Source organism: Heterodontus francisci, chromosome X (assembly GCF_036365525.1).
Source record: "Heterodontus francisci isolate sHetFra1 chromosome X, sHetFra1.hap1, whole genome shotgun sequence".
NCBI lineage: Eukaryota > Metazoa > Chordata > Chondrichthyes > Heterodontiformes > Heterodontidae > Heterodontus > Heterodontus francisci.
This window is the reverse complement of record NC_090421.1, coordinates 2,765,336-2,786,353: the sequence shown is the minus strand read 5'-3', so window position 1 is coordinate 2,786,353 and position 21,018 is coordinate 2,765,336. Positions and strand designations below refer to the sequence as shown.

At 40.9% G+C, this 21,018-nt stretch overlaps 1 protein-coding gene across 2 annotated transcripts in view; it reads right to left on the bottom strand.

Annotated features, from left to right (window-relative positions):
- Positions 1-20,733, bottom strand: part of prim1 (DNA primase subunit 1) — a 28,733-nt gene extending 8,000 nt beyond the window's left edge. The window contains exons 1-11 of one of the 2 annotated variants that reach the window (XM_068024655.1): positions 20,619-20,733; positions 17,855-18,012; positions 16,859-16,965; positions 16,077-16,150; positions 14,966-15,102; positions 14,808-14,866; positions 13,570-13,679; positions 6,697-6,773; positions 5,165-5,297; positions 4,007-4,076; positions 2,476-2,573 (exon numbers count right to left, since the gene is read on the bottom strand). In XM_068024655.1, the coding sequence (XP_067880756.1) occupies positions 2,476-2,573; positions 4,007-4,076; positions 5,165-5,297; positions 6,697-6,773; positions 13,570-13,679; positions 14,808-14,866; positions 14,966-15,102; positions 16,077-16,150; positions 16,859-16,965; positions 17,855-18,012; positions 20,619-20,733 (1,138 nt within the window). The remainder of the gene's footprint in view (positions 1-2,475; positions 2,574-4,006; positions 4,077-5,164; positions 5,298-6,696; positions 6,774-13,569; positions 13,680-14,807; positions 14,867-14,965; positions 15,103-16,076; positions 16,151-16,858; positions 16,966-17,854; positions 18,013-20,618) is intronic. The other variant, XM_068024657.1, reaches the window with a different exon arrangement.
- Positions 20,734-21,018: the final 285 nt, after the last annotated feature.

Genomic DNA, 21,018 nt, shown 5'->3' with positions numbered 1-21,018 from the left:
CACTTCACACTATTCACATTATATTCCATCTGCCATGTTCTCGCCCATTCACTTAACCTGTCCAAATTCCCATGAAGCCTCCTTACATCATCCTCACAACTTACATTCCCTGTGAGTTTTGAGTCATCAGCAAATTTGGAAATAGTACATTTGGTCCCCACTTCCAAATCATTTATATGGATTGTGAACAGCTGTGGCCCAAGCACTGATCCTTGCAGTACCCTATTAGTAACAGCCTGCCATCCTGAGAATGACCTGTTTATTCCCACTCTCTGCTTTCTGTCTGTTGACCAATTCTCAATCCATACCTGTATATTACCCCCTATCCCATGTGCTCTAATTTTGTTTACTAACCTTGTGTGGGACCTTATCAAAAGCCTTCTGAAAATCCAAATACACCACATCCACTGGTTCTCTTTTATCTATGCTACAAGTAACACCCTCAAAAAACTCCAACAAGTTTGTCAAACATGATTTCCTTTCATAAATCCATGTTGACTCTGCCCAATCATATTTTCCAAGTGTCCAGTTATCTCATCCTTTATAATAGATTCTAACATTTTCCCTAAAAGGTCTGTAGTTCTTCGTTTTCTCTGTCCCTCCCTTCTTAAACAGTGGGGTTACATTTGCTACTTTCCAGTCTGCAGGAACCCTTCCAGAATCTATAGAATTTTGAAAGATAACCACCAATGCATCCACTATTTCTATAGCCACCTCCTTCAATACCCTGGGATGTAGCTCATCTGGTCCAGGGGCTTTATCAACTTGGTACTAATTTCTCTCAGTTCCTCATTTTTACAAGTCTCTTGGTTCCCTAGTATTTCTGGGAGATTTTCTATGTCTTCCTCTGTGAAGACAGACACAAAGTAATTGTCTAGTCTCTCCGCCATTTCCCCATTCTCCACCACAAATTCTCCTGTCTCCGCCTGTAATGGACCCACATTCGTTCTAGCTAATCTTTTACAGTCCGCCTTTATGTTTCTAGCTAGCTGGCATTCATATTCTCTTTTCACTTTCTTGGTCCTATTTTGTTGGATTCTAAATTGCTCCCAATCCTCAGGCTTACCACTTTTTCTGGCAGCCTTATAAGTCACTTCCGTTAATCTAATACAATCTTTAACTTCTTTCGTTAGCCACGATTGATTCACCTTTCCTGTTGGGTTTTTGTGTCTTAGAGGAATGGATATTTGTTGTAAACAGTGAAATACTTCTTTAAATACTAGACACTGTCTGTCTACCGTCAAATCTTTTAATGTATTTTCCCAATCCACCATAGCCAACTTGCCCCTCATACCTTCAGTTTCCTTTGTTCAGATTTCAGACCCTAGGTTCAGAATGAACTATATCTCTTTCAAACTTCATGTAAAATTCTATCATATTGTGGTCACTATTTCCTAATGGCTCCTTTACAGAAAGGTTATTTAATTAGCCCTTTCTCATTACATAATACGAAATCTAAAATAGCCCAATCCCTAGTTAGTTCTTCAACGTACTGCTCCAGAAACTCATCTCATACACACTCCAGGAATTCATCCTCCACAGCATTAGTGCCAATTAGGTTTACCCAGTCTATATGTAAATAGAAGTCGCCCATTATTACTGTATTGCCCGTGCTACACGCAGCTCTAATTTCCTGACTTATCCCGTGCCCAACATTACCACTACATTTTGGTGGCCTATAAACAACTCCCACCAATGTTTGCTGCCCCTTGCTCTTTCTTAGATCCACCCAAATTGATTCTACATCTTGCTCTGTTGATCCAAGATCCTCTCTCACTAATGTACTGATCTCGTCCTTTATTAACAGTGCTACCCCACCTCCTTTTCCCCTCTGCCTATCCTTCCGAAATGATGAATATCCCTGAATATTCAGTTCCCAGTCCTGGTCACCCTGAAACCACGGCTCCGTAATGGCAATTAAATCAAAGCCATTTACCTCTATTTGGGCCTTCAAATCATCATGTGCTTGATGCCTTAGCATGCCTGACCCCTTACAAAGAATAATGCATAACATAAAAGAACTCAAAACTACACTATGCTTTTATAACAAATTGTGGATACTCAGTCCAAACAAGTGGGGGCAGGAAAAAAAAGAGACTGTCAGTGAACCTCAGAATAAGACTTCTGGCACTATAAATTACTTCTAGCCTCTGCTACAAGAACTAGCCTGGGTGGGGAGCGGGCCTACAGAACTAGCCTGTGCTAGGAATGGAAACAAAACCAAAAAAAAGAGGCCAAGGTACTGCTCTGATCGCTATCCATTCACATCTGCAGGCCACTTTCAGGACGTACCGGAGGGTGACTAGCACCCTTGGAGCCAGACCCCAGCAGAAGTCAGGACCTTCAGGGGGAAGATGATGACAAAGATTAGTGATGAATGGTTTTAGGAGAAGTGATCTGATGATATATTGGACCTGCAACATCAGTAAGGATTGCTCCCCAGAGGAATATTCACAACCTCACATAAACATTTACCTCTAGTGCGACGCTTCACCTCTGGTTCCTCACCATTCTTGGTACTTGCATTCTCCTGCTCTTCATTAGTTTTCCTATCAAGTTCCTTGCAAAGAGAACTGAAAGACAACACAGATTCAGGGGTTACCCTACGGTAAATTACAGCAGCATATACTTTCCCTCAATTTTCTTCCCTTCAAGGTATCGAAGCCATGTTAGGATAAGGTTACAAAGATGGCAGGTGCCCTTCAACACCTAACCAGTTACTCATGCGAGTTTAGACAGCATTGTGCCAGCATACTGTTTGATGGTGAAGGGCATCATGGCTGAGCACAATGCTGTCCTCGCCAATGTCCCCTCTAACTTCTGTTTGCTGTGTGTGGCTGGCTTGTTGCACTGCGCAATCCTTTTAATAGTGACTCGCAGCCGTGCATCTTAAAAGGAAATGTTGCTCATGCGCAGCACATTTCGATTGCTGCGTGACTGCGCACCCACGCAGTTTAGACAGAACATTAGTCACCCAACATCCAAACATGCCATGTTTCCAGTAACGGGGCTGGTCACCATATGCAACCAGACAGAAACCTTGGATAATTTTCCCTTCCCAATAGAAAATACCAACCTAGATGTCTCCCAAAGGTATTGACTCCTTACTGGGCTATGGATCTGTGGGGCCAGGTCACCTTCGCATACTTTGCCCAACTGACCGTTGTTCAGTGCGAGCTTTGTCAAGGGATCATGCAGGCTTTTCAAACACATCAAGCATTGTGGCTGAACCTGATCCTGTCCTCACCCATCATCCACACAAGTGCTCTTCTAACAGGGCTTGCTGGACAGTAATCCGGAGCAGGAACCCTGGACGGTTTTTCCTTCCCTAAACCAATGGCATCACAACCATTTAATGGTACCTCCCCAACACAACTCAGATTGGGACTTAACTGTGAGAGATATTATGCTGCCAACTAGCCTCAGCATCCTTGGCAAGGGAAGACTAGAAAGAAAGCAAACGTAGTCCCATTCGACACCTCCCAGAAATGTGTGCTATGGGTGCCTGACAAGGACTGGTTAGGGTGCTCCTTCACCACTCCCTGTGAACAAGCATAATGATTCACTGACTACTGCAGATACTGGAAAAAACAACATCTTTTTTGCTCTTGCATTTTTCCAGATTTGTTCAAAAGGCACTTCACTGGACAGGAAAACCTATATAGAATGTGAAGTTCAAACATGGGCTGTGTCAACATGTAGGTGGCACTACAGGGCAGCAGTCATAAGGTGCATGAAAAGAAGTTGGGGATAAACCAAGTAAAATGGAAACTTTTGATATTTTGGGATCAACTATTTCACATCTTTTAGAACCGTAGTTGATGCACTGAATTACACCTACAAATACCTGGACACTCAAGCGTTTCAATGTCATTCTACAGAGCTACTCCTGTGCCTTACCTAGACTTTAAAAGACCCTTGATGTATGGCAACCACACAGTAAAAAAAAGTCAGTTAAGTTGCTTTCTAAATTTGTAAAAATAACTGTTGCCAATGTCCTTCCTACCTTATTGTAGGCACACTAAAGGGATCAAACTTATCCAAATTCTTCACATCCATAGGCACTGAAATGCGTCCTAGAACAGCAACAGAAATGATGAGCAGAATACCGGCACACAGAAAACTTTCAAACGACAGTAGAACTCAACAGAAATTATGTGGCAACATCACAGAACATTATAACAACATTTTATACAGCCTTTAATATCAAAAAAGGGGCTGATGAACAACTTGTATTTATATAGCATGTTCAACATGGTAAAAGGTCCCAAGGTGCTTCACAGGAGGTTAACAAATTTCGACACTGAGCCACATATTAGGGCAGATGACCAAAAACTTGGTCAAAGAGGTAAGTTTTAAGGAGCATCTTAGAGGAAAGAGAGGTGGAGGTGTTTAGGGAGGGAATTTCAGAGCTTAGGGCCTTGGCAGCTGAAGGTACAGCCGCCAATGGTGGAGCAATTAAAATAGGGGATGCTGAAGCCATCAGAATTAGAGTACAGAGAGCTTGGAGGAGCAAGCCCATGGACGGATTTGAAAATAAGGATGAGAATTTTAAAATGAATAGCTTTAGTGCAGTCATTTTATCAGTGAGGCCTGAAGTTCAAATCTAGCCCCAAATAGATAAAAGTCTTCGCTTTCCCAGTTGCGAAGGAACCTCACAAGATGAATTTGGGATTGCCTCAAACCAAATTTTTGTGTCCGAGTTGACAGCAGAAAACAGCCAATGATGGTAGAAATCAACTCAGAGAGGCTACAAGAGTGAATAGTGTTAAAAAAAAAAATGTGCGAGTGGTGGCAGTAGAGGCACTCCAGATTGGTGCTAAGAGGCACAGCAGAGGGAGCTTTATTTAACTCTAGATCTCACTTATGCTATACAAGGCTTAGGAGTAATTGATACTGGGTGACAAAAGCAGCAAGTGTTTCATTATCCAGGGCTGGCAACCCCCACTTTTGAGCAACCCCAAGTTTGAACACAAAAGGCTATAAAATTAAAACAAAACTAAACACTTGCACATGGATTATTCAAAAGCCAAAACAAGCAAGCTATCAACTTCAGCTAAGGGGTTGGGTAAGGAGGAGGTGCCCAAGAGACCAGATGCTTCATTATAGGAAGGGAGGATTAAAACGAACAATCCACTCATGCACACACACACACACACACTACCTGTTTTGGGATGGACAGAGAAGGGGCTTTTCAGCAGATGGTTGATGCCTTTACTGACGTTCACATCCAGACGAGGATAGCAGTACTGCAACTTTATCTCTTCCAAATGGTGGACGTTCACACTTTTGGTCAACTGTAGAAAACCATTTAATGAATGGCCAGTTCTGCTTCAAAAACAACATAAGCAGCTTGTGCGGTGATAAGCCCAGCAGACTTCCCCAAGCCTCTTCGACCGTTATTTCAATACCAAAATTGACACCATCCACCATTATTTTGAACAAAACGGTCAACTCATTTTCAAGATTTAAAATCTTGATGCATTCAGCCATACAAATAAATATAGGAACATAGGAAATAGGAGCAGGAGTAGGCCATTCGGGCCCTGGAGCCTGCCCCGCCATTCAACCAGTTCTTGGCTGATTTTCTACCTCAATGCCATTCTCCCGCACCATCCCCATATCCCTTGATATCTTTAATATCAGCCATTTGTGACAAAGAACACCCAACATTTTTACTTAGAGTCCTATTAACCAATGTTAAACCAGCTTAGAAAACTGATAAACATGCTGACCAAACACCAGAGATAAAACCCACATGACTAAAAAAAAAAGTATGAGAGCACACTACATTCCGTACCACCCGGCTTTCCATTCCCCTCTCAGGTGCTGATTCATACTGGGATACAGTTACCACAGACATAGGTAGTCCTCTAGTGACTCACCATTCTTCATGCGAGCTGGTGGGGGTAACAGAGACGATGACACACAGCTGAGCCTCATCTGACATTCATACACACACACAAACTCCAAAATTGTGCTATCAATACAATGCTCAGAGGTTAATCAAAAGGACCAATTCCTTGTAAATCGCTTGGAATTTCTGTGGTCTTCCTCAATGATGGATTAAAAATGTTAGAGTAATTACCCCAACCACAGGATGGAGCCCATTATACAGATCATGCTCAGCAAACTAACTTAATATTCAGTAAACCTAAAGCAATCAAGTTGCAATGAGGAATTCTCTGGTGCACGGGCATGCTCTGGCTGCTAGTATCTGTAATTGACAGCTGTGACTGCTTGGACAAATTAGCAGGATGAATCGAATAGCTGTGATAGCTTAGTGAGTATATGCACCATATGGTACAGGAGTAAATCAATACAGAGCAGAATGTCCCAGATTCAATTGTTAGTCTGTGCCGAGGTGGCACCACAGCACAGTAGGGGATGATTAGGTAAGGACAGATTGAGATCTGCTGCAATGTACTACTTTCAAATAACCTGCCGATACTTTGTCTTGGCATGTACATGAATGATGATTTGGGCGAGGAACCCACAGCTTCCAATACCCGTGGAACTGTACTCTCGCACAGCAGTGCTCAAGGAGGAGAAAGTGGAAAATATTTAAACATTATAAAACGTGCAAAATTCAATGCACCATTATGCAGTCATCAGATTTCCTCAACTACACTGTTCTTTCGAATTACTCTCGGGTATGTTATTGTCTAATTGAGGTTAGATTCTGTGATCACTTACGGTGCGTTGCAACAATTTCCAGCGCTCGGCTGAATTTCGCGCTCTGAAAAAATCTATTTGCAATCCCTCTCGAAACTGTGCACAGTTGTTAAAGAAGATACCTTAATCATCTCATGTAAATATCTCACATTTTAACCATAGATGTTTAAAGAAAAAAACAAATCTTACCACCAGACCAACTCTTGTAAAGAACTTAACATTCAGTTCCTTTGCAATATTGAGAATGGAGCAGTTGTGTAATACTAATGTAAGAAGTTGTTGTGTTAATATTAACTGGGTCAACTATTTTACAGCAGGAGTCTTTGTTGCACTTTTGCATCATGTGGGATTACACTGCAAAATCTGGTATACAAGTCAGATCATTGTGCATTTACATGCCTTTTAAATACTTAAGTTATTAAAACAGCAACCATAAAACAGGTCCAATTTACAGTAAGCGGAGTTTTTAAAAAAATTCCATTCGTTCTCTGGATGTTGGTGTCACTGGCAAAGCTAGTATTTATTGCCCACAGCAGTTTGGTGCAGCTGAGTGGCAGTAAAAAGTCAACCGCATTGGTGTGAGACTAGAGTTAAAAATAAGCCAACTGGGAAAGGACGGTAGGTTTCCTTTCCTGAAGAATTTTAGGGTCTGAAGTGCTGTTGAAAACTAATACATTTTCTCTCATTTTTATTTTCTTACACCTATGTATTTAATTTAAAGAAAAATGGGGAATCTGTTCGGGTCTGAAGTTGTTAATGGACGATAAATACCTGGTAGTTCAAGATAATAGGATGAACAGGTGTTGGGTGTTAATTGTATTCAAATGTGTATATAAAGAGAGCCAGCCAGGACTGGCTGTGGGTGTTGTTAGGAGTGCTGAAATGAGCTTTGTAGCAAGCAAGGATTTTCCACCACTGTTTTGTGAAGCAGAATGTTCTGATCAATGGAATGAAGTTGATCTTATGGATACAGGTTACGTCTTTACCTAAAAGGAAGCAAGGAATGGCCCTTGCACTTTCACTTCCTGCCAGAAGCAAGATCGGGGCAAAGTGTTCTTGGAGCTGGAGACTCATTATTTGGACAATGAGGAAAGTTTGGACAATCTCTTGAAATTTATGGATAACATTTTTACATGAAAGATGACTTATTGAGTGCCTATGAGGTGTGGTTAGACTTTGATAAATTTAGGAAAATGGATGGTTCTTCCATAGAACATATTATGGAGTTTAACCAACTATATGCAAGGTTGCAGTGATTCTGCTTGGAAATTCCTACATCAGTACTTGCCTTCAAATTGTTGGATTGTGCTAGGATCACAAACATGGATACGCTCTTGGTATTATAAATAGATTTGAAGAGATAGATATGCTTTTTGATCAGATGTCTGATGCCCTAAATTTTTGGGGAAAACATTCTTTTCAAGGCGCAGATGGGCTCTTTAGTGGCAACATCAAAGGTGAAGGATACAATGCCAACAGCATTGAGGCTGTTCAAATATGGGGCGCAAACGTCCGTACGACAGGAGAATCATTCAAAATGAATGAAGATAGAGACCCTATTGGCAGCTATAACAGATGGCAGGAATTGGGTAATTATGGCAGAAGGATGAACCCCAGGAATAACCAAAGGGTGGTCAACAGGTGTTTCTGATGTGACTTAAAGTATCACGGTGTTGCATTGTCCAAAAAGGAATAACTGTTTTTGAGATGACATATGACGTGGAAGGTTCAGAAGGTGAAGATGACACTACTGATCAATCAGAAGGAATCGTACTGGTCACTAGAAGCTTCAGTCTGGTAATGAGTGTCCTAGTCACAGATTTGTTCAATTGCGCAGTACCAGGCAGTGGGTGCATGTCCACAGTATGTAGAGTGAACTGGTTAAGGTGTTCCATGGATTCTTTAAGTAAGGAAGACTGAAATAAGGTCAAAGAATACGACCGCTCTACCTGTTTCAGGTTTGGGGATGTTAACACATTGAAATCACTAAAGAGTGATAATTCCGTGCAAAATAGCAGGGGCAAACCATTATTAGTACGGATGTAGTATCCAGTGAAATACCTTTGCTGTTAAGTAAACAGTCTATGAAAAAGGCTCAGATGAAATTGGACATGGAACATGATAAGGCGATTGTCTTTGGGAAATCTGTAGCTTTGTGGTCTACACAGCTGGGACATTGTGTTCCTTTAGTGAGACCTATCCTCTCTAAGCGGGATGTAAAATATACAGGAGCACGCCATTGCAACCGATAGTCTTCCAATTAGCAAGGGTCTTTAATGAAACCGTAGCGATGGACTTGAAGGTATGGGATAAAGACAAACATTTTTCTTCGCTTTATAGATGTAGCAACGAAATTACTGTTGACAGACTGAATCTATAGTAAAGACAAAAAAGTAATTGTGGACAAGATGATGGGACTGGGAGCACTGGCTAGGTTTCTAACTGACAATGGAGAAGAATTTGCCAATGATGAGTTCAAGAGTATGTGCGAAAATATGAATATTGTAGCAATGCACACTGCAGCAGAAAGCCTTTTTTTTTTTTTTAGTACTAGGATTTGTGAGAAATCATGCTGTGATTGACAAAATACTCAAATTTTAGCTGACCAGCCAAATTGTAAATTGACTACTACTCTGGCGTGGGCAGTACATGTGAAAAACGCACTTCAAATGGTTGGGGGCTACAGCCTCTATCAATTAGTTTATGGCAGGAATCTGAAAATACCTTCAGTAATGTGGGAACATCCCTTGGCTTTGGAAGAGACTACAATTAGTTCAATTTTTGCAGAACATTTGAATGCCATGCATGCAGGGAGAAGGGGGTTTGTTAAGGCTGAGGTTTCAGGAAAAAAACAGAGCTTGGAGGTATCGGATCTGGCTGTCAGAAAAGAATTTTAATACCAGGGACATGGTGTATTACAAAAGAGAAGGGCGGAAAGAATGGTGAGGCCCAGGAAAAGTTATAGGCACTCATGGCAAAACAGTGATTTTGCAACATGGCAACCAAACCATTCGAGTACATTCCTTATTGGCACTGATTATACATTGATAGAATCTGAACAAATGACTAACACTGATGCACCTTGTACTTCACATGCACGTATGTCAGACCTTTGCAAGAAACAGATTGTGGCAGATAACAGACTGACAGAGCGGACCAAGTGATGAAGATCCAGATAAGGCCATTTATCCTGAAAGTCAACTACTGAAATCTGGGACTAGAGTGACATGTAAGCCAGCAAGGACTAGTGAATGGCGGGAAGCCACAATTATAGGAAAGGCCACCGGGAAATACAAACATTGGCTGTGCAAGAAAAGGGACAGGATATCAGACCTATAGATTGGTAGAAGGAAGTGAAAATGTGAAAGGCCAGAAAACTTAGTACAAATTCAGAAAGTGGGCCTGAAGATGATAGTCCAAGGAAAAGGTCAGGAAGTTGAGAGGAAGTCTGGTTGTAAGAGGGACAGGTCCAGTAGTAGCAGTCCAGAAAGGGATAGGAAATCTAGTAGGGGACATGGTTTCAGAAGAGCAAGGACCAGAGAGCAGGCGAGAGGCGCCACAAGATGTAGGAGCCCTTACGATAGAGAAGCTCTAGTGACTAAAACAAGTTAGATGGTAAATTGGTAAAGGATGCTAAGCAAAAAGAGCTTGACAATTGGAGAGTTTGGTGTATACACAGAGGTGCCAGATAGAGGACAACCGCATTGTCCCATAGATGGATCTGTACAAAGATAGTACTTCCCGATGGTATGTATAAAGTTAAGGTCAGACTTGAAGCTCGGGCATTTGAGGAACAACTGGGCGACCAAGAAGTTAGAGTAGACTCCTCAACAGCAGGAAAAGCAAGTTTGAGGATTTTCCTAGCCCTTTTAGTGACACCCTCATGGGAATGTAAGTCCATTGGCATCAAAGCAGCATTTTTGCATGGGGAGAAATTTCAAAGCGAAGTATTTTTAAACCAACCAAAAGAAGCTGGAGAGTGACGCAGTGGTTAGCACTGCAGCCTCACAGCTCCAGGGACCCAGGTTCGATTCTGGGTACTGCCTGTGCGGAGTTTGCAAGTTCTCCGTGTCTGCATGGGTTTTTGCCGGGTGCTCCGGTTTCCTCCCACATCCAAAGACTTGCAGGTGATAGGTAAATTGGCTGTTGTAAATTGCCCCTAGTGTAGGGAGGGAATATGGGATTACTGTAGGGTTGTTGGTTGGCACAGACTCGGTGGGCCGAAGGGCCTGTTTGTGCTGTATCTCTAAATAAATAAATAAAATAAATATAGATGGGAAATTATGGAAGCTAAACAAGTGTGTTTATGGACTAAATGATGCATCCAGGGTGTGGTATTTTTCAAGTTAGGTCCGTCCTACTAAAAGTTGGTTGTATTCAGCTAAAAGCGGATCCGGAAATGTTTTATTGGTACTATCAGGCAAAACTAGCAGGCATTTTCTTCATGCACTTAGACGATTTTCTGTGGGGAGGATTTGAGAAATTTGTGGTAGATAAAGTTCTACAGGAATTAAAAATTGGTAGTCAGGCTTCCGGAGCTTTTAAATATATAGGGTTGAATATTAAGCAGACTAAATTGGGGGTAACTCTAAATCAACAATCTTACCTAAAGAATGTCAATCAGATCCCAATAAATTGGGCCAGATCCTCAAAAGGAAGACTCTGCAACCAAGGAAGAAGCAGACTAGTTAAGGAGCTGAATCAGCAATTAAACTGGTTGTGTACACAAACTAGGCTGGATGCTTGCTATGATGTATTAGAATTGAGCACCATGCTGAAACATGCTACTGTTGGGGAAGTGCTGAAAGCAAATAAGACACTGAAGAAATTGAGTTTAGACAAATGTACACTCCAGTTTCCAGCCTTGAGTGACCAAGAAATGAAATTAGTCACTTTTAGTGACATCTCACATGTTAATCTTCCCGATGGTTATTTGAGTACAGCAGAGTTCACTATTTTTGGTGGGAAGAAATGATAAATGTTGTTCATTAGCCTGGGAATCGAAGAAAATAAAGAGGATTGTTAAAAGCACCTTAGCTGCTGAGACACTTGTACTAATAGAAGCGATAGATATGGGTTTGTATTTATTGAGTATTTTAAAGGAACTCTTGTATAAGGGGCAATTGGAGAAACATTTTCCTATAGAATGTCCCAGAGAATGATTATCTATGTAGCAATGTCCATTCGACAAAGTGTCACTAAAGAGGTTGAAGATTGATCTTGCAAGCATAAGAAATGTTGGGGGGAAATTCCAAAATAAAATGGGTTGACGCAATTCATCAGTTGTCGGATTGTTTTACAAAGAGAGGTGCTTGTTCGAAGAAATTGGATGTCCTCAGAGGGCCATGTTGTGTTAAGTTAGGAAAACATGGACTTAAGTGATTTTTTTTTTTAAACAACTTGTTTAAAGGGGGAATATACAGCATGTTAATGGCTGGTGCTGTTGAAAACTAATACATTTTCTCTTTTCTTTCTTATGTATTTAATTTAAAGAAAAAAGGGCAATCTGTTCGGGTCTGAAGTTGTTAATGGATGATAAATACCTGGTAGTTCAAGATAATGTGAACAACAAGTGTTGGGTGTTAGTTAATTGTATTTGTGTGTGTATATAAAAAGCCAGCCAGCACTGGCTGTAGGTGTTAGGAGTGCAGAAGCAAGCTTTGTGGCAAGCAATAAACAATCTCCACCAAAGCATCCTCGGCTCTGTGTCGTCTTCACAAACCGGATTGGAAGTTTCTCTAACAAAGGACACTTCTCCACTGAGGTTAGGGTTAGCAAAATCACTCGTCATCTGCCCTTCACTCTTGTGTCCATTCTGTCTTGGTTGGGGAGAATATAGTGTAGTGCTGAAAGAGTGCTATCATATTTTGAAAGAAAACAAGTTGTGCTAAGAAACAAAAAGGACTACAAAAATCACAAATGAAGAGGGGTTTTTTTCCAATCCAGAAACAATCAGAATATGAATTTTTGGGCTTGAAGAGTTTAAGCTGTGGTATGTAATACTTCCACATCTTTGCAACAAACAGAGCAAATCTAATTCAAGACAGTTCTTAATCCCCAACCTCAGACGTGCACCCCATATTGTAACAATGGGGCGTTTCCCACAGCAGCTATTCAAGCAAGACCTTCGACTAGGGCAATTTTATTTTTACTTGTGGGCTTAGACCCAAGAAGTGGAATAAAGCTATCTCACCTCATCAGCTCTTGAAACTCTTCCATCATTCATTAATAAAAGGCATATGGCAGAACAGGCTAGAAGATGCCTTGGATTCTAAACATACACTTGCATAAAGGAAACAGATCAGATGAAACTATTTCTGCTGGTTGGGGAGTCTAGGACTGGGGGCATAGTCTAAAAATTAGAACCAGACCTTTCAGAAGTGAAATTAGGGAACACTTCCTCACACAAAGTGGCAGAAGTTTGGAACTCTACTGCAAACAGCAATTCATGCTAGATCAATTGTTAGATTTTTGTTATCCAGTCTCACTTAAAATTATCAGTATTAAGGGATATGGGGAAAAGGGTGGGTTTGGTTGCAGGCGAGCCATGATCACATTGAATTGCAGAACAGGCTCGAGGGGCTAAATGGCCAACTCTTGCTCCCATCTCAAATTTGCTCAATTAATGCCGAGCACCGATGGGATCACTACTCATGGTTACCAGAACTCTGGACTCCAGACTTGTTTCAGTTACAATGGTTGCATTTACTGTCTGGTAAACACTTTATCTGGACTGGATTGAACTACAGACCTAAGGATAGGGCAGCAATATTCAAAGACACTGCACCAAGCAATCTACCACAGCAATTAACTTCCAACATCAATGCAAAAAAGGCATTTTAAAAATAACAACCATAAATACACCAAATGTTGCTAATTCCAATGAAAGGATATCGTCAGGGACCAAAGCTAGGACTTTTTGCCAGGTTTCTTTACTGCCAAAGATGTCTTGTTTATTCATGGAATAGTCTTCAAAATAACTATCTATTACGACGATAGCTTGCCTACAGGTGGATCAAGAGCAATGGTTAGTAATAGGGCTGAAGTGGTAAACCCTCACCAACTAATCGTTCCCATTCCACTCTGCAGATCACCACTACATCACACAAGCAGAAAATTACTTGTTTAGATCCGGGCTTTTAAAAAGCCAAGACATCAAATTACACAGATTGTCAAAATCAACTGATTCCCAATTTTCACAAAAATATAAACATAATCAGAGTATGAACCCAATCAACACTCCCATACAAATACAATTTCACATGAAATCACAAGATCACCAGCATTAATATAATGCACATTATGCAGAGCATACCCTCTGACTCACTCAGCAATGCCACAGGAAATTTGCTAGTACTGTATAATATAAAAGCTTTTATGTATGCACACACTTCAGTCCATCACACAGCCAATGCACCGAACACAAAAGGCTGCAGCCACAATATCTAGTCTCGTAGGTGACCTTTCCATAATGGTAGGGTTCTGATCTCCAGCCTAGAATAATTAACCTTTGAACTCACCAATTGTACTTTTTAAAAACTTAAAAAGCACATACTTTTAAGAACAATGCATTGTGTTTTAAATGGTGTAATGTTCATGTCCTTACACAGCAGTAATCCAACTACAGATGGATACATTCAGATGTCTTGCATTGATGTAGAACCTTTCACAACCTCAACATGCCCAACGCGCTTAGTACTTTTGAAGTGTAGTCACTGCTGCAATGCAAGGAAATGTCGAAGCCAATTTGTGCACAGCAAGGTCCCACAAACAGCAAATGAGATAGTGACCAGATAGCCTGCTTTAGTAATGTTGGTTGAGGGATAAATATTGGCCCTTGAACACCACTGCTCTTTTTTGAATTGTGCCATCAGATCTTTTGCATCCATCCAAGAGTGCAGGTTTAATGTTCTCAACTCAAAGACAGCACCTCCAACAATGCAGCCTTGCTTATGTGCTCAAATCTCTGGATTGGGGCTTGAACACATGACCTACTGGGTCAGAGGTGAGAATGCTACCAATAAGCCACAGTTTACAATCCACAAAACGAGGTCAATGCCTTATAACCACACTCTGATATCAGATATTTTCTGCATAACCATAGAACTATTTTCTTACTCTACTGAACTCACTGAATAGAAGGATGAATGGGTTGAGTCAGATGTACTTTCTTGATTGTATCCATTCCACCCTGTAAAATAGCCGGTCACATCTGGTGTTACAAACAGATGGTAGAATGGTTAGTTTTCTGTAAAAGAGCAATTAATCTCTTGGCTTAAAAGATACATACCTTAACCACACTCAGGTACTCTGCAACAGCAGACCGAGCTGCCGGAGAGAGATTCCGTGCATTTTCATCACAGACCCAGCAATGGACCCCTCTTCGACCAGAGTATATCCAGAGTCGGTGCTGAAACCCAAAGTCCTCTGTGATGTGAACACAGGAAACCTATATTATATCAAGTGCTTAACTTATGCATGAGCACCTACAACATTGAATTTCAGAATACACAAAGCACTGCATTTCCATTACTACAATAATGCTGGTGCAGTTTAAAAAGGGATACATTTTACTCCCCCTCTCACCCCCAAATTTTCCTTCAAAGACATTATAGTATATTGTAGCTCCAAACTACTGTGCCACAAATTGATCAGATGTGGGTCTGATCCATGTTAACTTGATTATAGAATGTACTGCACAAGCCACTTGTTCCTGCTGGTCATTTATAATCTCGGCATACAGGGAGGCAGTGAGTCGAGGCCAATTGCTTCCACATAAGGAGGAAAAGATGAGTCGTTCAAGCAAATTTCACGGAGAACCCAGCCTGAATGATGGAACAACATGTTCCTGTGTCTCAACTTTAGGAAAACGATATGATGATAGCCCAATCAAGAGGCCAACTGCTTTGCAGTAGTTCATTAAAGAGCTAATGTGTTTTGAAAAATTGAGTACCATTTCAATTTTCACCAGTACTTGAAATCAACATCCATTTACAGCTTAGAAACAAAGCAAATATCCCACGGTTAAGGTGCTGCCTGGCATGTTGTCGTGCTGACTCGGACAAACCAAACTACCCCCAGGTTTGAACTGTGCTCAGGTTGGCTCAGTTCGGCTGGGACATCAGTAAGCACGTTACAATTGACCTCAACACTCCAGGTGGCTCACGTTCCCAAAAACATTACCCATGAGCCCCTTTGGAATAAGTGATGTGATGTGCTCCGCTCTCCATTAGCATGCTGACACTCAAGGACAAAGCCACTTGAGTCAAGTATGAAAAGTCTGTAGGGCCCCTGTGGAACTGTAGCCCAGAAAGAGTCAGCACCTTCAGAAGAGAACAATTGAGTGAAAAAGGCAAGAAGCAGAATTACTGGAGGGAAAAAAAAGCATCATGCAATTTTACCTCCCAATGCTCTGTCCAGAATCTTAATGGCAATAGTCATTAGTGTCCAGCACTTGTGGCAAATGTTTGCAGAGCTGAAGAATATAAAATAACTTGACTGAAATCTTTTAGAAGAATTCTAAGACATTCTATATCAACATGTTATCTACATGAGACATTAGGAACGGTGAACCACGAGAATCTAATATGAACCAGTCCCTTCTATCCCTTCAAACAAACATCAACCTAGTCAGTTTTCCAACAGTTCCAGATTACTGAGACACACAGGCTGCGTTCATATCTTTCAAACTATTGTATAATTCTCATTATACTGATTTTTCTATCTCCAATTTCTGCTGGAACTGTTGAGTAAATAAAAAAAAAATCTAACAGTAGCCCCTTCTACCACTAACATTACACAGCTCACAAGGAGCCTCAAAGTTCCTTGGTGAACACACCTGCCTGGCACAAAAGAGGCATATGTAATTTTATCACTTTACTCTGGTTAACTATTGTTGCACTCTCCAAACACCCAGGTACTTCAGCATCCTTGGTTAACAGTTCTACTGTTGGTATAAGGGAGCTACTTTTAGAAGTGTGCAACCCAAACTACGCAAGTGCCAATTGTAAAAGTAACTTTTCCCAGTTTAAAAAAAGATCGACCAGAAACATTAACTGTTTCTTTCTCCACAGATGCTGCCAGACTTGCTGAATATTTCCAGCATTTGTTTTAATTGTAAAAGCACCTTGGGTTTAGCAATGTAAAACACTGGGTCCATGCAAAAGAATTCTGATCAACATACCTACAACAGGTTCGAACATCATCATAGTCTGTCATATCAATATCAAAGACCAGCTCTTTCTTCTCCGCATGGAAGGTTCCTGACTTCACAGAGTTATGCTGGCTAGGCTACAAAAGAAAAAACATTGAACAGTTATGAATTGCTGGCAACAATTTCCTCACTAATTTTCTCCTCTCCCTTCTTCACCTGAAGGCTTTAATACCTTGTGGTGAGATACGACACTAGGTGCCCTCTGGTACTTCAGTCAACTGGCTGCTATTAACTGAACCGTCAGAGCATTCACAGGCTGTTTTACTGTGCAGCAGCATAGCTGAGCTTGATTGATACCCGACATCCACACAAACACATTTCTAACAGTGGTTGCTCGATAGCAAGCAGGGCTTCCCTGGACAATTTTCCCTCCCTTTACCCAAGGCACTGAAGTCCACTGCAGCTCTTATCCCTTCTGTTACACTGGTTGCAATTAGCTAAATTACTCAATGATATGCCAGTCAATTCATCTATCACATGTTAAACTCAGTAGACAAGCAAATGTTTCATTGAAAACTGTGTATTAGCACCTGGATTACTGGTTACTCCTGTAGGTGGTGCTGTGATAGATATTTTCAATGTTAAAGGCCTTATTCAGAGACACAATAGCTGCTATTTAAAAGTATATTACCCCGAGATTTCACAAACTAGCCATCAGGTTCCTGCAAATTACTCAAATGTTTTCGAAAAATGCCTTCACCCTCTGTTCACAACACCACAAGTGATCACTTAGTATAAAATTAACACAGATGAAGGGTCACAGACCTGAAACGTTAACTCTGTTTCTCTCTCCACAGATGCTGCCAGAGCTGCTGAGTATTTCCAGCATTTTCTGCTTTTATTATATAAAATTAACACTGATGCCAGGAACATCACTATTACGATTTTTAAAATTTGTACTTGAAAGCAGTTTTCAATTCAGCCTATGAGCCTGAAGTCATCTGAAGGACGGTGCACAAAAGTTACCTTGCTTGAGTACACAGCTCCAATGTCAATCTTATAAGGGACCATTTTCTGCATCTCTTTCTCCAGTTCATTCTGATTGTTAAAGGACAGATAACGCACATAGATGTCATCTTTCAGGGTGAAGGAGAATTCTCTATTCTGGAAATAGTTCTTAGGGACTGTTGACACAAAGAGAGAGTAACCATCCAACTGATAGAAGAAGATAGCCTGATGAGTAAAGACAAGGTCCCAGTGTGGTACTGAGCCACAAAGAGTAGAACACACTTTTCGGAGAAATATACTTTCCAATTAATCATTGGGGTCACTAGTTTATTTAGCATATTGGTACTAAAACACCAAAGGAAAAATGAAAAATTGTATTTAAACCAGTATACTTTCATGTTCTGTAATTGGCTTCTTGCGTGATACAGAGTTCATTTTTAAACTGTTCCTTCATTTACCAGCAGCATTGTAAAGCTGGGTGTTTTTAAACAATTCTGATGGACACTTTCAAAACTTACACTATTACACTGCACTCAAATCCTAGTGACAACAGATTTGTGTATCAGGGTGAGAGATGCTCATATGGCTGTATTTATTGTCCATCCCTTGTTATGCTGGCTGTGATTTTTTTTTAAAAACTAAATGGTTTAAACCACTTTAAAAAGTATTAGTCAACCATAGTGTGGGACTGGAGTCACATGTAGGCCAAACTAGGGAGGAAAGGCACGTTCCCTTCCCTGTAGGGCATCCATGAGCCTGTTAGATTTCAAACAGCAATCCAGAAGCTTTTTATGGACTTTTTTTTTTCTGCTGTCAGCCTACAAAATACAATATAGATTAAATGACTGTAGAGTTAGATTTTGAACAATGAAAATGGTGCCCAAACCAGCTCTGAAATGTCAAGAAATGCTATTTAACCCACAAAACCTGTGCAGAACTACACCATTCTGAAATGGTGTGCAAGAGGCAGCAAGCTTGGGGTGTTTTTTTTTAATTGATTTGTGGGATGTGGATGCCTTTGGCTAGGCCAGCATTTATTGCTCATCCCTAACTGCCATTGAACTGAGTGTCTTGCTAGGCCATTTCAGAGGGCATTTTAAGAGTCAACTACATTGCTGTGGGTTTGGAGTCACATTGTAGGCCAGACCAGGTAAGGACAGCAGATTTCCTTCCCTAAAGGACTTTATTGAACCAGATGGGGGTTTTTTTCTACAACAATTGACAATGGTTTCATAGACATCATTAGACTAGCTTTTTAATTCCAGATTTAACAAATGAATTCAAATTTCACCATCTGCCGTCGTCGAATTCGATAGAGGCCTGCTACCCAACCTGAACCTGACGGGACCCGACGATGTGCGTCGGGTTTGGGCTCGGGTCGTTTCGGGCCAGACACACAGGGCGAGTGCTGTGCTGGTAAGTATTGAGATTTTTTTTTTTTTAAAAAAAACTTACTTGAGCTGGGAGTCCGGGACTAAACTGAGTCTGCGCAGTGAGTAAGTGACATCACTATGACGTCATCACGCATGCACCACAGCTTCTTACAGGTTTGGTGTCAGGAAGGTAAGTAAAGGGATGGTCGGGTCAGGCTCAGCTCGGGGCAAAATTGGAGGGACTCCGCGGTGGTTCGGGTCGGGTTCTTTTTTTCCCCGACCTGAGCAGGCCTCTAGGATTCGAACCCATGTCCCCAGAGCATTAGAGGATTACTAGTGACAGTTATCAGATGTTACATGGTAGACCTACTGCATTTCAGTACTTTTGCAGCCGAAACGCTGATTTAAATACAATTCTTTCCAATAACTCATTTCAATTTTCAATAGTTTTACAATTGATTTCAGTCTGCCCCATAGAAATCTCAACTGTTGACAATTCTCTGCCTTGGTGGCTGAGAGACAGTCTAAACAGGAGGGAAGATGGGTATGCTAAATTCATACAATTTGTAGTAATTTAGTTGTCAATAAGATATAGGACGTAAATTAAATTGAAGGGTTGTTACATGTTCTAAATCACAGATACCAGAATGCAGAGTTTTCTTGCATCACTAGGGATGAGGAACTTCAGTTATGAAGATAGATTGGAGAAGTTAGGACTGCTCTCCTTGGAGAAGACTGAGCTGATTTGATAGAGGTATTCAAGATCATGAGGGGTCTGGATAGAGTAGATAGAGAGAAACTGTTCCCACTCGTGAAAGGATCAAGAACAAGAGGGCATAGATTTAAAGTATTTGGTAAGAGAAGCAAAAGTGACATGAGGAAAAACTTTTTCATGCAGTGAGTGGTTTATGTCTGGAATGTGCTGCCTGAGAACGTGGTGGAGGCAGGTTCAAATGAAGCATTCAAAAGGGAATTAGAGAGTTATATTAAAAGAAAAAATGTGCAGGGTTAAGGGGAAAAGGCAGGGGGTGGGGAAATGGAACTGAGAGAATTGCTCTTTTGGAGAGCCAGTGCGGACACGATGGGCCGAAAGGCCTCTTCCTGCGCTGTAACAATTCTGTAACTAGGCTTTCCTTTAAATAATATTCTATAGTTCGCATATTAACACACCACAGAATATTTATACTTTTAAATGTATATTATAACGCAAAGATAACAAAAGGGGCAGAACTACTAATTCACAATAAAACAGTTAATTCCAATTAAATACGTATTGGTACCTTTGAAGAGAAAATAACTACACGCGGAATTCAGTTTTACTCGAAACCAGAAAAAAACATTTTGCACAATAACGAAGTAGCAAAAAGTACTTGCGAAAGAAAAACTTTTATTTTATAGTTCCTTCTTACCACCACCATAGCTCAACCATCTGAAATACTGAGGATATGGGAAGAGCCGTCTGTAATAAATGGGGAGCAAATCTGGTAATTCAGCCGCATCGTACTGATTCTCAGTTGACGCCATTTTCAAAGAAAAAAGGCGCGGAAAGCAGTCACCCGGAACCACTCTTCCCACACAGGAAATAGCCGGCAAGCTTACTGGGAGTTGTAGTTTCTCGTGACTGTGCGCGCCTTTCGACCTTGAAACCTCAAAATCAAGAGGACAGCTCCAAAAAAAGAGTTGGCAACCTTCTTTGGTTGTTGTTTTTCATCCTCTTTCCCAAATATTAAAGACAAGATACATTTTTATACAGAAATGTGCCATTATGTCACACTTGTTCAAGCCACAGAGGTGGACCTGTTTCTGGCT